Source organism: Physella acuta, unplaced genomic scaffold (genome assembly GCF_028476545.2).
Source record: "Physella acuta isolate Inbredline_101_S28 unplaced genomic scaffold, ASM2847654v3 ptg000844l, whole genome shotgun sequence".
Classification (NCBI taxonomy): domain Eukaryota; kingdom Metazoa; phylum Mollusca; class Gastropoda; family Physidae; genus Physella; species Physella acuta.
Genome location: NW_026732361.1, coordinates 231988 through 247265, shown reverse-complemented (window position 1 = coordinate 247265; position 15278 = coordinate 231988). Strand labels below are relative to the sequence as shown.

The window sequence follows — 15278 nt, the reverse complement described above, 5'->3', positions numbered from 1 at the left end:
GGGTTATACTGAACATGCGCAACGACCTTACGGAAGTAATACCCCCAACTTTCATAACAAACAGTGTGGAATTTAAAATTCTCATTCACTTCAGTGTGCCGTCAACACAGAAGCTAGACTGACAAGTTAGTCACTCACTCATTGTGGTTAATCGAATGTGTTGCATAGTACGTTAAATGTTCAGTGCTGTTTCGTTACATAAACTTGTTATAAAGCTGCGTTTTGCTTCACGCCTGGGCCCCTAAGGTTTAATGAAAAATGAACTCGTCTAGATTCTCTACAATTTACATTCTACATCCATCGACTAGTCAGTGAATTTAATTGTTACAGATTCGTGCTCATTTTGCCACATTGGCACATTCAGTATTAGATTTTTGATCTAGATTCTAGTTCGAACCTAATTTATTAAATTTAAAGTAGAGTCTAGATCTAGACTTAGATTTAAAAATCTACATTTCTGTGAATATGTGTTTCATTTGGAGCTAGAATCTATTCTAGATCTACTGATCTAGATTCTAGATCTAGTTAGTTAGATCAATGGTGATCGGGATATGTAATATTATGTAAACTTTAACTTATTATGTAAACTCAAGGCAGTAATAGATTTAGGACCAATAATTATTAATAAGGCCTATAGACGAAGAATAGGCCTTTTTTCTATATGATTATGTAAGTATATATTCTATATTATCTCTTCCCTTAAAGTTTATACTAATATACAGAAGGTGATGTGATATCATCTTTGCCCTATATTAGCAGTAAATAAAGTAGGCCTAGATCTAGATTACATCTTTTCTTAGAAGCAGGGAGGTGTGTGTGTGTGGGTAAGAAACAATGGAGATAAATTGTTTATTATGTTGACTTGCTTTTGCTCACAAATATGATCTTTCTGGTTTCTAGTTTTCTGAGCATTGAAAATAATTCAGGCCATATCACACGTTTCAAAATTTTTAATCGGTAGGGTATTGTTTAGTATTTGGCAATCGTTTTTTATTTCGAATAAAATAATTTCTTATAGGCCTAGCTGATCATAAATATTATTTTCCCCATGTAATTTCCAGTGAAAAAAATGAACGAGTGTAGCCAGCTTCTTGATCTAGCTCCGCACTGTTAAAAATAGGTTAGAAATTAAAAAAAAAAAAGCTGTCGTCTCAGTTTCCATATTTTCTTTGTCTCGGTCAACGCTGCTCACTAACGCACATGCTCACACCCCCCCCCCACCCCCACCCCTTCTCTTCACTCCCGCGTCCCAATAATTTTACTGTACCATGTTGGTTACGGGAATTCCCGTATGGTAGAAACACAGTACTACACAGCTTAGCCGGTACGTGGTGACTACCAGTCGCCTATTGACACGACACCACCCTTCACTGTTACTGTAACTATTCAGGAGCTGCGCGGTCCCCGCAGTCGTGCACGGTTATATTAGCACAGCTCAGTCAAGGGTGAGTGGCGGGTAACACGTGGTGGGGGGCGGGGTAGGGTGAATGACTTCCAGAGTTGGTTCAGCTTAAAAGGGGAAGTAACCGGATAAGATGATTATTTTTTTTTCTGGCGTTAAAGGAAAGTGTCACGCTTAAGATGCACACGGGCTACGCGTTAATCCCAGCTTTAAATTGATCGAGGATAATAAAAAAAAATTGATTAAGTAAAGGAAAAAAATCAGATGTGTTCCCCGTTTGCATCTAATATGAACATCAAACAGACTTTTCTTGTGATAGGACAAAAAGTCGTACGTTTTTGTGTTATCTATTAAAATAATCAAGCAATTTATGGTAGGCAACGCACCCAGAGTAAGTCCTTATAGTTATGCATATGCAAGTATATGGGCGCCCAGGACGGTGAAAATGTGTAGCGATCTCAATACATGTCTTTATAAATATTTAGGATCGTTTAGATATGCCCGGTCCAAAAAGTTAACCCAACCAAAACAGATTATACAAAAGATAATTTGAAACTTGTACTTCTAAATTTTATTGAATAGGGTGAAATTAGGACATGCCATGCACAGTTTCCATGGAAAGATTTGTATTTGGGTACCTTTAACCCTACCCCCAACCTTGACCCTAACTTCAAGCATATGCACTGCTTGCATCATTATCGGGTCCTATTTGGACAAGATCCAATATGTATGTATATTGGCGTCGAGGATAATATGTAGCGATCTCATAGCATGAACTTGATTACCCTTATGTCATGTCAATAGAGCCTGTGTGTCCGCCTCCATATTTCAATGTTCCATATTCAACAACTGTGTGTACAACAGCGAGCTGGCTACTGTTGCGTACACTACATCAAAGTAACGTCAGTGTTAGCGAGGGCTTACATCAACACCCAGTGCTTACACTACATCAAAGTAACGTCAGTGTTAGCGAGGGCTTACATCAACACCCAGTGCTTACACTACATCAAAGTAACGTCAGTGTTAGCGATGGCTTACATCAACACCCAGTGCTTACACTACGTCAGTGTCGGCTGCTTGGGGGGGGGGGGGGTTCTGGTTAAGGTCAAGCGTATACTTTACTTCTTGTTTGTGATTGATCTTTGTAATGTGACAAAGTATGACATAGTGATTTGAACTTAAATAAGAGTAGTTCGTATATAATATAGTGTTGTTTTCAAGTATGGTAAATCGTATGGGACTTATTGAACCGTGGCATCCCTGGTTAGGGAACCGTATCTGTATTTTATCTGGTCAGATAACAGACACAAGACTTTGGTCAGACAACAGACACAAGACTTTGGTCAGACAACAGACACAAGACTTTGGTCAGACAACAGACACAAGACTTTGGTCAGCAGACAACAGACACAAGACTTTGGTCAGACAACAGACACAAGACTTTGGTCAGACAACAGACACAAGACTTTGGTCAGCAGACAACAGACACAAGACTTTGGTCAGCAGACAACAGACACAAGACTTTGGTCAGACAACAGACACAAGACTTTGGTCAGACAACAGACACAAGACTTTGGTCAGACAACAGACACAAGACTTTGGTCAGCAGACAACAGACACAAGACTTTGGTCAGACAACAGACACAAGACTTTGGTCAGACAACAGACACAAGACTTTGGTCAGCAGACAACAGACACAAGACTTTGGTCAGCAGACAACAGACACAAGACTTTGGTCAGACAACAGACACAAGACTTTGGTCAGACAACAGACACAAGACTTTGGTCAGCAGACAACAGACACAAGACTCTCCCCCGGGCATCCATCATCGCGTCTTATCGTGTTGTGAGAGCCGTGCCTGCTCCCTAACGACCCACCTGGAATCTTCCGTCTGGCTCTCCTGTTTTTAGAGCGGGAAAGGGGCGGGGGACAACTAACATGCCGGTTCACACGCCCCCCCCCCCCCCCAACCAAGTCTAGAATTCTACTGTGTCCGAAAAATTCTGTTTAAAAATTTCTCATTCCTGTTCGGTTCACATGTACGTTTTGGTTTAGTGATGTTGTAGCTGTGGTCGGTGATGTTGTAGCTGTGATCAGTGATGTTGTAGCTATGGTCGGTGATGTTGCAACCAATTCCAGAGGATAATCTGTACGTATGTTTTAATCTATCTCCCTCTCACGTTCTCAGCTAGCTGGTCTATAGTCTGTAGCCGACTGATCCGTGTCTTCAGATACATGGACATCGGTTTCTTGATAACTTTTTAAAGACTGGAACATTTTCTACATGCGGCAAGATGTCCATTCTTTCAACAACACCGCGGGATTTAGAGATAGGGGGGAGGGGGTGTGGCAGACTTTTCTGACAGTCGTGCTACTTTTAGGGGTGGGGAGGGGTACATATTTTCGTATTTTAAGACCAGCAATAATGAAAAAGTGTGGTGTGGCCTAGCGGTAGAGACTGGTAACCCGAAAGTCAGCAGAATGTCCCTTAGTCCACCCAGCTCTGATGGGTACCTTACTCATGTTAGGGAAAGCAGAGGCTTTGCATAGTGCTGACCGCACTACACTATCATGTCCCGAGGTATCTGAAACAGATCAACTCTACTCTATCTGCCCTATGTGCATTGAGCACGAACGGGAAAATATGATGATGCTGAATAATGAAACTTCTAGTTTTCTTTTTTGATGATAATGGTTAAAATTAAGGGACAGATTGTTTGCCATTGGTGACGCCTGGCTTTTTGTGTCAGTAATAGGTGGTGTAAATCTATGTGACACTCCGTCGATGTCATAGTAGAACATAATTGGTGGGACCCGTGGATGACACGTGACCCAGTCCAGACCTACCAGCTCTAGCTAGCATGCAAGCAATGCTGACTCATTCAGTTCATTGACTCATTCAATTCACAAACTGATGCAGTTCACAGGTTCATTCTGTTCATCTAATCATTCAGTTACAGTTACAGTCTCATTCAGTTCATAGACTCATTCAGTTCATAGACTCGTTCAATTCACAGTCTCGTTCAATTCACAAACTCATTCAATTCACAAACTGATGCAGTTCACAGGTGCATTCTGTTCATCTAGTCATTTAGTTCACAGACTCATTCAATTCACAGACTCATTCAGTTCACAGACTCATTCAATTCACAGACTCATTCAGTTCACAGACTCATTCAGTTCACAGACTCATTCAGTTCACAGACTCATTCAATTCACAGACTCATTCAATTCACAGACTCATTCAATTCACAGACTCATTCAGTTCACAGACTCATTCAGTTCACAGACTCATTCAATTCACAGACTCATTCAGTTCACAGACTCATTCAGTTCACAGACTCATTCAATTCACAGACTCATTCAGTTCACAGACTCATTCAGTTCACAGACTCATTCAATTCACAGACTCATTCAGTTCACAGACTCATTCAGTTCACAGACTCATTCAGTTCACAGACTCATTCAGTTCACAGACTCATTCAATTCACAGACTCATTCAGTTCACAGACTCATTCAGTTCACAGACTCATTCAATTCACAGACTCATTCAGTTCACAGACTCATTCAGTTCACAGACTCATTCAATTCACAGACTCATTCAGTTCACAGACTCATTCAGTTCACAGACTCATTCAATTCACAGACTCATTCAGTTCACAGACTCATTCAGTTCACAGACTCATTCAGTTCACAGACTCATTCAGTTCACAGACTCATTCAGTTCACAGACTCATTCAGTTCACAGACTCATTCAGTTCACAGACTCATTCAGTTCACAGACTCATTCAGTTCACAGACTCATTCAGTTCACAGACTCATTCGGTAGTAGAATTGATCTCCACCAAAACAAAATATATCTGCACACCTGGAGGGAATTAATTTAAAGGAATTTTTTTTCAAAATGTGGGAATTAACCGAACCCCGGGGACTATGCTGGGTATTTACTTTAAGCTTAAAAAATGGGGCAGTTAAAAAACCGGACTGTTTTAAAAATGGGACGGTTTAGCCATCGATTAGGTCTTTACTTAGTTTATTGAGCAGACGGCCGTGCTGACACGTTCTGGGGAGGGGGGGTGGAGCTTTTAACGGTTCTGGGGTCGTGGTGTCGACACGGGCGAGTTGGATTAGCAAGGTTTATATTTAGATTAATTAAGCTTAGGTAATTAAGGTAGAGTGGTTTCATGTCATGATATCAAATGGGGATTTTTTTTTCCGGAGGGGGGGGGGGGTGGGAAGAAAGGAGTAGTGGAGTTTAATTAGAACTGAATTAATAAAAGAGCAGATATTTTTTCTATGGTAAATTGAAATATTAAAAACTAGAGAGAAAAATTACAAAGATAGTTGGATAGGTTGTTGTCGTCAGTTCACTGAGTTTGTTGCTGTTGTGAGTATAAACGTTCTTAATTATAATGTTGGACAGGATTACATCAAACACAATCAAGTTACGTGTCAACATATGCGCCATCAATGCCATTGACTCCGATTTCAAACTGCTTTTCGTTCTGGATTGGCTTCCATAGCCTTTGTTCATCCAAGAACAAACTACAAGGCAGAAGTTGTTTGATTTTGGAGTTGTCTTTCCTAGAAGAGTCGCTGTCCCCAGCTACTGAGCCTCGTCGGCCTGAGGGTTCGAATTCGGAACTTTTTGGTTTAACGACCATGAGCTTTACCGGCCCGACCACGTTGACTTCAACTTCAGATACATTGTGAATAAAGAAACGATTGATTGTGCATACCAATCATACACCAGATTGAACGTTATTCATACAATAAGTATTGCTGTCCTGTATGAGTTAAATCATAAAAAAAAAATCATTAAAAATCATATCTCCCTGTCTAAACTCATCCCGCTGTTTTTAAAACTATCAGCATCACTTAACTGTTGGAATTTCGTTACTCTGATATGAACACCCTTGGCTTAGGTACGTCGTCAATCGTAATCATACTCGACAACTCTATAACGATACTTGTAGTGTATTTAAGCTAAGATTACGCCTGTATCCACTTATCGTATGACCACCCCGCCCCCTCTTCTCGTCATACACAGTAGCCCCCTCCGTCCTTATCTGCTGACCCCCAGTACTATCCCCATCTGGTGACCCCTTGTGACCCCCGTATCTACATTTCTCTCCATGATGGCCCCCACCTGACAACTACCAGGCTAACGAGGTCTGACATCACCCCCCCCCCCCGCTTTATCAGCAAGGTGGGAATTTTTTTATCGGCATGTTCACGGAGGTCAGTGAACACATGTTGTAAATGTCGCCTCAGGTCAGTGAACACATGTTCCAAATGTCGCCTCAGGTCAGTGAACACATGGTGTAAATGTCGCCTCAGGTCAGTGAACACATGTTGTAAATGTCGCCTCAGGTCAGTGAACACATGTTGTAAATGTCGCCTCAGGTCAGTGAACACATGTTGTAAATGTCGCCTCAGGTCAGTGAACACATGTTGTAAATGTCGCCTCAGGTCAGTGAACACATGTTGTAAATGTCGCCTCAGGTCAGTGAACACATGTTGTAAATGTCGCCTCAGGTCAGTGAACACATGGTGTAAATGTCGCCTCGGGTCAGTGAACACATGTTGTAAATGTCGCCTCAGGTCAGTGAACACATGTTGTAAATGTCGCCTCAGGTCAGTGAACACATGTTGTAAATGTCGCCTCAGGTCAGTGAACACATGTTGTAAATGTCGCCTCAGGTCAGTGAACACATGTTGTAAATGTCGCCTCAGGTCAGTGAACACATGTTGTAAATGTCGCCTCAGGTCAGTGAACACATGTTGTAAATGTCGCCTCAGGTCAGTGAACACATGTTGTAAATGTCGCCTCGGGTCAGTGAACACATGTTGTAAATGTCGCCTCAGGTCAGTGAACACATGGTGTAAATGTCGCCTCAGGTCAGTGAACACATGTTGTAAATGTCGCCTCAGGTCAGTGAACACATGTTGTAAATGTCGCCTCGGGTCAGTGAACACATGTTGTAAATGTCGCCTCAGGTCAGTGAACACATGGTGTAAATGTCGCCTCAGGTCAGTGAACACATGTTGTAAATGTCGCCTCAGGTCAGTGAACACATGTTGTAAATGTCGCCTCAGGTCAGTGAACACATGTTGTAAATGTCACCTCAGGTCAGTGAACACATGTTGTAAATGTCGCCTCAGGTCAGTGAACACATGTTGTAAATGTCGCCTCAGGTCAGTGAACACATGTTGTAAATGTCGCCTCAGGTCAGTGAACACATGTTGTAAATGTCGCCTCAGGTCAGTGAACACATGTTGTAAATGTCGCCTCGGGTCAGTGAACACATGTTGTACATGTCGTCTCAGGTCAGTGAACACATGTTGTAAATGTCGCCTCAGGTCAGTGAACACATGTTGTAAATGTCGCCTCAGGTCAGTGAACACATGTTGTACATGTCGTCTCAGGTCAGTGAACACATGTTGTAAATGTCGCCTCACTTCAGTGAAATGGTTTCCGTGTCGCCTTTGGTCAGTGAACACATGTTCCAAATGTGGCTCAGGTCAGTGAACCTAATTTATGAGTTTACCACCACCAGCAACAATGAAAACAATTAGCCCTTGCTTAACGGCATTACTCTACTTGTCCCACTCGACAACCCACAGCAACCAAAACCCTCGTTATCTACCAGTCATTCAGTCAATTCCGCATAAACCGGCATATTAAGCCAAGCAGAAAAAGTATGCCCTCCCCCACCCCTCTCATTAAGTCTTTCAGTGAGTTGGTTTCTTGCCATGCGAGGTATTTTATTTGACCATACGGACATCATGGTCAAGTGGGTCAGAACTAATTGGGTAGGAGGACGGAGACTTTCCAGACAATTCCACCTGGTATTCAGTAGATCACTGACCCACCCCAAGAAAGGGTTGAGGACCTGAGATTACGGTCCCTAGTAGGCCTTTAGATTAGCTGCAAGTATACCGTTCTAAGAGTGATCTCCTAATTCGTGGGCTTGTTAGCGATTGTCGAAGGTAAATAGCGTGTTCATTGGCACTCTGTATTTATTGAGTGGTCTTCATAGTAAAAACTTCATTAGCTACTGTCATTGTGTTCACCTCAACCCCCTCCCCCACCTACCCCATCATCCATCTGGTGTACTATGCCCACCCCCTCCGAACTACGTACTATGCCCCTCCCACACACCCCACATATGTAATATGCCCCTTTCCGACTGACGTATTATGCCCCTCCCCCACCCCCACAGAAGTACTGTGCCTCCACCCACTCGTGTCATATGCCACCTCCCACTGACGTACTATGCCCCTCCCCCACATGTGTACTATGCCCCCTCCCACTAGTGTACTATGCCCCCGTCCTCCCACTGGTGTACTATGCCCCCCTCCCACTGGTGTACTATGCCCCCCTCCCACTGGTGTACTATGCCCCCCTCCCACTGGTGTACTATGCCCCCCTCCCACTGGTGTACCATGCCGCCTCTAGTGTACTATGCCCCCGTCCTCCCACTGGTGTACTCCGCCCTACTGGTGTACTATGCCCCCACTGGTGTACTACGCCCCCACTGGTGTACTATGCCCACACTGGTGTACTACGCCCCCCCCCACTGGTGTACTATGGCCCTCTGTAATCCAGGATAATAAATAAAAACAAGGCCAGCTTTCCGCCGTGAAAGTCCTCTGATCCGCCAATTAGTCTCCGGCAGCTGCCCGCTCGCCTGCCCCTCCCCCTGAGGATTACCTTTGTCTTTTAAGTTAACCAATCGTAATCCTCCCTCAGCCCCATTCTTCTGGAGGAAATTACAGCACACACACATACACACACACACATACACACACACACACATACACACACACGGGCGCTTTGACTGAGGTATCGCTGAGGCTCAACAAAGGATGATTACTTTTGGTATTCGATTCTTGCAAGCTTATTTTTGCAGCTAATGTATCACGTGATCTTACATCTAATGTATCACGTGACCCTCCGCCTAATGTATCACGTGATCTTCCTTCTATTGTATAACGTGGCCCTCCATATTATGTATCACGTGACCCTCCACCTAATGTATCACGTGACCCTCCATCTAATGTATCACGTGACATTCCATCTAATATATGGCTTTATATTTATTGTATGTATATATTCCGCCTATTTTTTCTCTTCCTGAAACTATACACGTTTTACACCAGTTTTGAACCGCAGATCAGAGATTAAAGAAATGAATACTGACTCCCCCACCCCCCCCCCCCCCCCCCCCCTCACTTCAATGTCCCGAGGCAGTGGAAGTAGCATCATTATTGTCACGATGCCGAATTAAAGACCAATGCATAAATTACAAGGACGTGACCTTTTGACCTTAAGCCAGCCAATGACGTTATTGTCAGCTCCGCGTGAGTGTGTGCACGAGTGCGCGTGCTTTTTGGACACGGATCACGTGACTATGATGTGTAAAGACAGACCTAGTGAACACATTGCTTCGGTATTGTGTGGGGGTGGGGGTGTGTAGGTGTGGGAGAGGGATTTGATATAGCGTGAGATCTCTCCATCAGACTAGAGGATGCCTCCTTGTGTAGGATCGTTGGCATCTAATGTGTGTGCGGGAGGTTGTGTGTGTGGGAGATTGAGTGTGTGGGGGGAAGTGTGTGGGATTTGATATAGCGTGAGATCTATCCATTAGACAAGAAGATGCCTCCTTGTGTAGGATCGTTGGCACCGAATGTGTGTGCGGGAGGTTGTGTGTGTGTGGGGGGGGAAGTGTGTGGGAGTTAATATAGTGTGAGATCCCTCCATTAGACAAGTGAACACCGAATGTGTGTGGGATAGGAAGTGGTGTGGGGGAGTGTGTGGGAGTTAACAGCGTGATATCCCTCCATTAGACAAGTAGACACCGAATGTGTGTGTGGAATAGGGAGTGGTGTGGGGGATGTGTGTGTGTGTCACCAATGGTGTTATGTATTGAATGTGGCAGCTGAGTCGTGTTATTGTTTATGGTACCTGTGTTTTGTTATCCTACTGTTGCTCCAAGTTTTAGTCAAGTTTCTATTTCAAGACGTTTTAATAACTACTATACTACAATGGTTCTTGCAATATAAAAAAAAAAAAAAAACAACAACTAAATATTGCACAAAGATTTTTTCCATAATGACGTCACACTCGAAGGGGGGAGGGGGTAATTTTGTGATGGTGTGTGTGATGAGGGGGAGAGGTTCAGATGGTGTGACGTCACACTTTTGCGTTATAAAAAAGCAATGTTAGAAACCGAATGTTTACCGGTATTTCGCGTTTTAGAAAACTGGTTTTAAAAATTTTGTAATAGTAATAGGAAATGATTAAAATACTCTATGTTGACATAGTTCAGACAAGACTTTGGAAAAAATATCGATGTTTTAAGAAAAAATTCAACTGCAATTTTGAGGAAGGGGGTAATCGGCTGAGGTGTGACGTCATTTTAGGGGGGGGGAGGGTGTCAGGCTTTTTGTGAATATGTGTGGGGGAGGGAGGAGGTAAAAATCGTCAATTAAAGCGTGACGTCATTTATGGATGACCACAAATGCCATTGTTCCTTAGAGTGGACTTGGTATCACAGAATGAGAAGGCACAACAACCTTATTTTGAGAACCGCTTATATTGATACAAGAACTGCCCTTGTAACTCTGTCGATATTTATAGGAATAATCCGGCAAGAATGACACTAAAATGCATTATAATTGCGCACTGCCGTTGTGATAGGCTAGCAGCATAGCATTTATTTTTTACATCGATGGAAATAATTTTTAATGGCTGTGATACTGAATGTAAATAACTACATTCTAAAACGAGGTCACAAGAATGTAGAGTTTGGCTATTTTAACCACATTTCATAGGCCGTGGTTTTAGTGGCTATTTTAACCACATTTCATAGGGCGTGGTGTTGTGGCTATTTTAACCACATTTCATAGGGCGTGGTGTTGTGGGTATTTTACCATTTTAAGGAATGTGATGCTGTGGCTATTTTAACCATATTTTAACGGATGTGGTATATTGGCTATTTTAACAACATTTCATGCACCTTGGTGTTGTGGCTATTTTACAATTTCAAGGAATGTGGTCTCTGGCTATTTTAACCATGTTTCAAGGACTGTGGTTTTGTGGCTATTTTAACCACTTCACGGGCGTGGTGTAGTTGCTATTTTATGTAATGCGCCTTTTGTACACATGTGGATCACATTTTTTGCGACAGTTGTCTGCGCATTAAAACTGGAGTAACTTGTATATATTTTTTTAGCGCAATTTCCATTCTGGAGAATTGCGTTTATTAACTCGTCTTTTCTGGGAATGAATGAATGTATGGATGTGTGTCCGCAGCTTTAAGTCGTATCTCCTCCTCAAACGAAGCAATATCGAGGACTAGTTCCAAAAGCAAATATGTTAAGCAAGTTACGAGGATGAACATAGGCCATAAAAATTCCTGGTTTCTTTCATGGATTTCCCGGAAAAGCCAAACAACCTCGAAAAAAAGCAGTTTTTGGCCCATATCTCGGCAACCAGACCACTTAGCGACTTGAAACATGTACCAATCGATTCTTGCCATAATTTAGAACAATATTGCCGAAGAAAGTTTTCAAAAATATCCTTTCGTTCGGTCACAAACAATTTTTTTAATTAATTAAAATTTGGACCGAATTAGTAGGCATTTTATGCAACCACACCACACGCGTCATCACGTTCAATAGCTGCGCCATCACGTTCAATGGCTGCGACGTCACGTTCGGTAGCTGGGCGCGCAATGGTTTTTAGTCATGTTACTCTATTGTAAATAAAACATGTAAAATACTGAAAAAAAATTTAATAAAAAACGTTTTAATAACTAACCAATGGTTTTACTAACCCTGCTCTTGATTTACGCTACGACAGAGCTATTTTTAGATAACACAAGGAAATTGCGCTAAAATTGTCACTAGACTTTTTTTAATTACTTGTTTTTAGAATGGCCAGATTTTGGCAGTTTCATGAGTCTGGAGGGGAGAGAGGCGGAGACGGTGTGATGAACGAAACCCTGCTTTATATACACTGACTGCGAACACGAATAACAATTATTTTCTTAACGAACGAAAGATAACGTTAGATTCTTAGATTCGAATTCCGCACTCATCCCTCTAAACACAATTCAATCGCCGGTACCAGCAGTTGAAGGGATCTTGTTGTGTTGTTTACAAGCTGTATGGCCGTCTCATCTTGTTACCACTGCGCATGTCTAAGATTAACCTCTTTAGAATTGTCTGGATATTCAAGACATTTTAAATCAATCACCGGTTACATTTTTTTGTATTTCCCCGTTACAGAAACCTGCACTCATCTTCATCCTGCCAACAGAAGACATATTGTTTCACCTTTGTCGTCTGTTGGCCCACCCCTCACGCGAGCACCCCCACCCCTCACACGAGCACCCCCACCCCTCACACGAGCACCCCCACCCCTCACACGAGCACCCCCACCCCCTAATGGATGTTGTAACAATACCCCCTAAACACGGGCCATTACCCTGTTGTACATATGTACATCTTAGAGGCCAAAAACAATAGCGGTCTCTCCAGGGGAGATCAATAATTAATGGCTGGTGGAGTAGACTTATATGGAAGATCTACGTGGGCGAGCTGTGTGTCTTTTTGTCTTCTTTAGCTTTAGCTTAATCCTTATCTGGACGTAGGTCAATGTATGTAGACGTGGGTAGAGAAATAAAAAGAAATAGAATCTTTTCCCGTATGTGCTCAAGACACATGGGGCAGATGAAGTAGAGTTCACCAGTTTCAGTGACCTCGACAAATAAGGAGATATTGTGATCTACGCCCAGCCGCTTTTCCTTTCCCTGACACGAGTCAGGTACTCACCTGAGCTGGGTCGACTCGGGGAAGTTCAACTAATTTGAACCCGGATTCGAACTCGAGACTTGAGGGTTGACTAGCTCACTAAACCACGCCATATATATATATATATATATATATATATATATATATATATATATATATATATATATATATATATATATATATATATATATATATATATATATATATATATATATATATATATATATATATATATATATATGTGTGTGTGTGTGTGTGTGTGTGTATGTGTGTGGGTTTGTTCCCTGAAGAATTCTTGAAATTGCGAGGTTTATTGGATGAAGACAAAAATGTATCGAAATAAGCTAGGTGCATAAAGTTGTCATGGGCTTTGAGTTGAAATGTAAATTGCTTTCACTAAAGATAAGATCTCCCAACGGACCATTCAGTGTTGTCATGCTGTTATATATTTTTTTCCTTCACTAACCCGATCGTTGTTTTCTTTTTTCTTCAGATGCTGGGTTTCAGGATGTGACGTTGAGCAATGGGCTGGCCTAATCCCTGAGCTGTGTCCTGGATTTGGATTAGGGCTTGTCACAATTTATCTACCGGCTGGATGTTGTGTGGGCTTGCGTGACGACTGGGAATTGATTTTTTTTGTTTCAAGAATAAAAGCGATAACGACGAGGCATTGATTTGTTTTGGGGGTAGATCAGTGTGGTTTTAAATTTAGATAAGATGATATTGGGGAGGTGTTGAAACTTTAGATGCCATGCACAGGAGAGTGGCATTTGTTTATAGGACTTATGATATGAGGGTGGCATTTGAATGAGAGGTCTCATGCACACGAGAGTGACATTTTACTGATAGGTCTCATGATCAGGAAGGTGGCATTTGACTGAGAGGTCTTTGACTGGCTGGAGTCATGTACAAGAGGGTGGGGCCTGTCTGGCGAATGTTTGCCGTGCACCGCTGCCGCTTCTGGCCCTGCCTGACGTCACTGGTGCTGACCATCGTCCTCCTGCAGGTCCTGCACATGGCCCTGCTCTCCAGGCTGGAGGAGAAGGAGGCCAAGGTCAAGGATACCAAGCTGGTGGGGCGGCAGCTCCAGGGGCGGATGTTCAAGACGGTGGCGGCGGAGATGGAGGAGCGCGTCAAAAACTCGTACCGGTTCGACAAAAGCGGGACGTACCACGTGCTGGACAACTTCCTGACGTCAGAGCACGTGATCTTGGGCCGGAACGAGTATGACGTCAGCATCGTGACGCAGTGCTCGTCCAGCCACATCCACCACCTGGCGGAGCTGAGCGAAAACTGGAACGGTCCCATTTCCGTTTCCGTCTTCACCTACGACGACGATTTCATCGAGACCGTCTCTCGTCTGCTCCACTTCCACTTCTGCAACGACCACATCTTCCGGCACGTGAGCTTCCACCTGGTGTACCCCATCAGCCGCTCGCCTCGGAACTTCGAAAGCCTGTCCAACCTGAAACTGTCCTGCACGGACAACCTGGACAACCCGGGTTTCCTGCAACCCGATTTCAAACACATCAACTACCAGAACCCGGATCTCGACTATCCCAACAACCTGCTCCGGAACCTCGCCATCAACTACGCCCAGACGCCTTACATATTCATGATCGACGTCGACATGGTGCCGTCTGAAAACTTACGGACTCAGTTCCAGAAATTCATGTCCCACACTTCAAAACGCACTCACCCCAACCTCACATCTGACGTCATCAACCCTCCCTCGTCCTCCCACTCCCTGTCCGCCTACGTTGTTCCAGTGTTCGAAGTCCGAGACACAGTTCGGATTCCGAAGAACAAACAGGAGCTGCTCGAACAATGGACGAGAGGGCAGGTTCGGCCATTCTACTGGGACGCCTGTCAGAAATGTCAGCGTCCAACGAACTATGACCGCTGGCGTGGGCTGGACAAGGGAGGGGAGGTCCAGGTGGGGTACACTGTGGGGAGGGAGGACCCCTGGGAACCGTTTTACATCGCCAAGACGTCGTTGCCGCTGTATGATGAACGCTTCAAACAGTATGGATTTAATAGAATCAGTCAGGT

General features: G+C 43.4%; 1 protein-coding gene across 5 annotated transcripts in view; it reads left to right on the top strand.

Annotated features, from left to right (window-relative positions):
- Positions 1-50: 50 nt before the first annotated feature.
- The window catches only part of LOC131951995 (beta-1,4-glucuronyltransferase 1), a 111886-nt gene continuing 96658 nt past the window's right edge, over positions 51-15278 (top strand). For 2 of the 5 annotated variants that reach the window (XM_059314480.1, XM_059314479.1), the window contains exons 1-2: positions 295-307; positions 13720-15276. In XM_059314480.1, coding sequence (XP_059170463.1) covers positions 14131-15276 — 1146 coding nt within the window. In that variant the 5' untranslated portion in view covers positions 295-307; positions 13720-14130. Of the gene's footprint in view, positions 168-294; positions 308-560; positions 670-13719; positions 15277-15278 lie in introns of those variants that run through there. The other 3 variants (XM_059314478.1, XM_059314476.1, XM_059314477.1) reach the window with 3 other exon arrangements.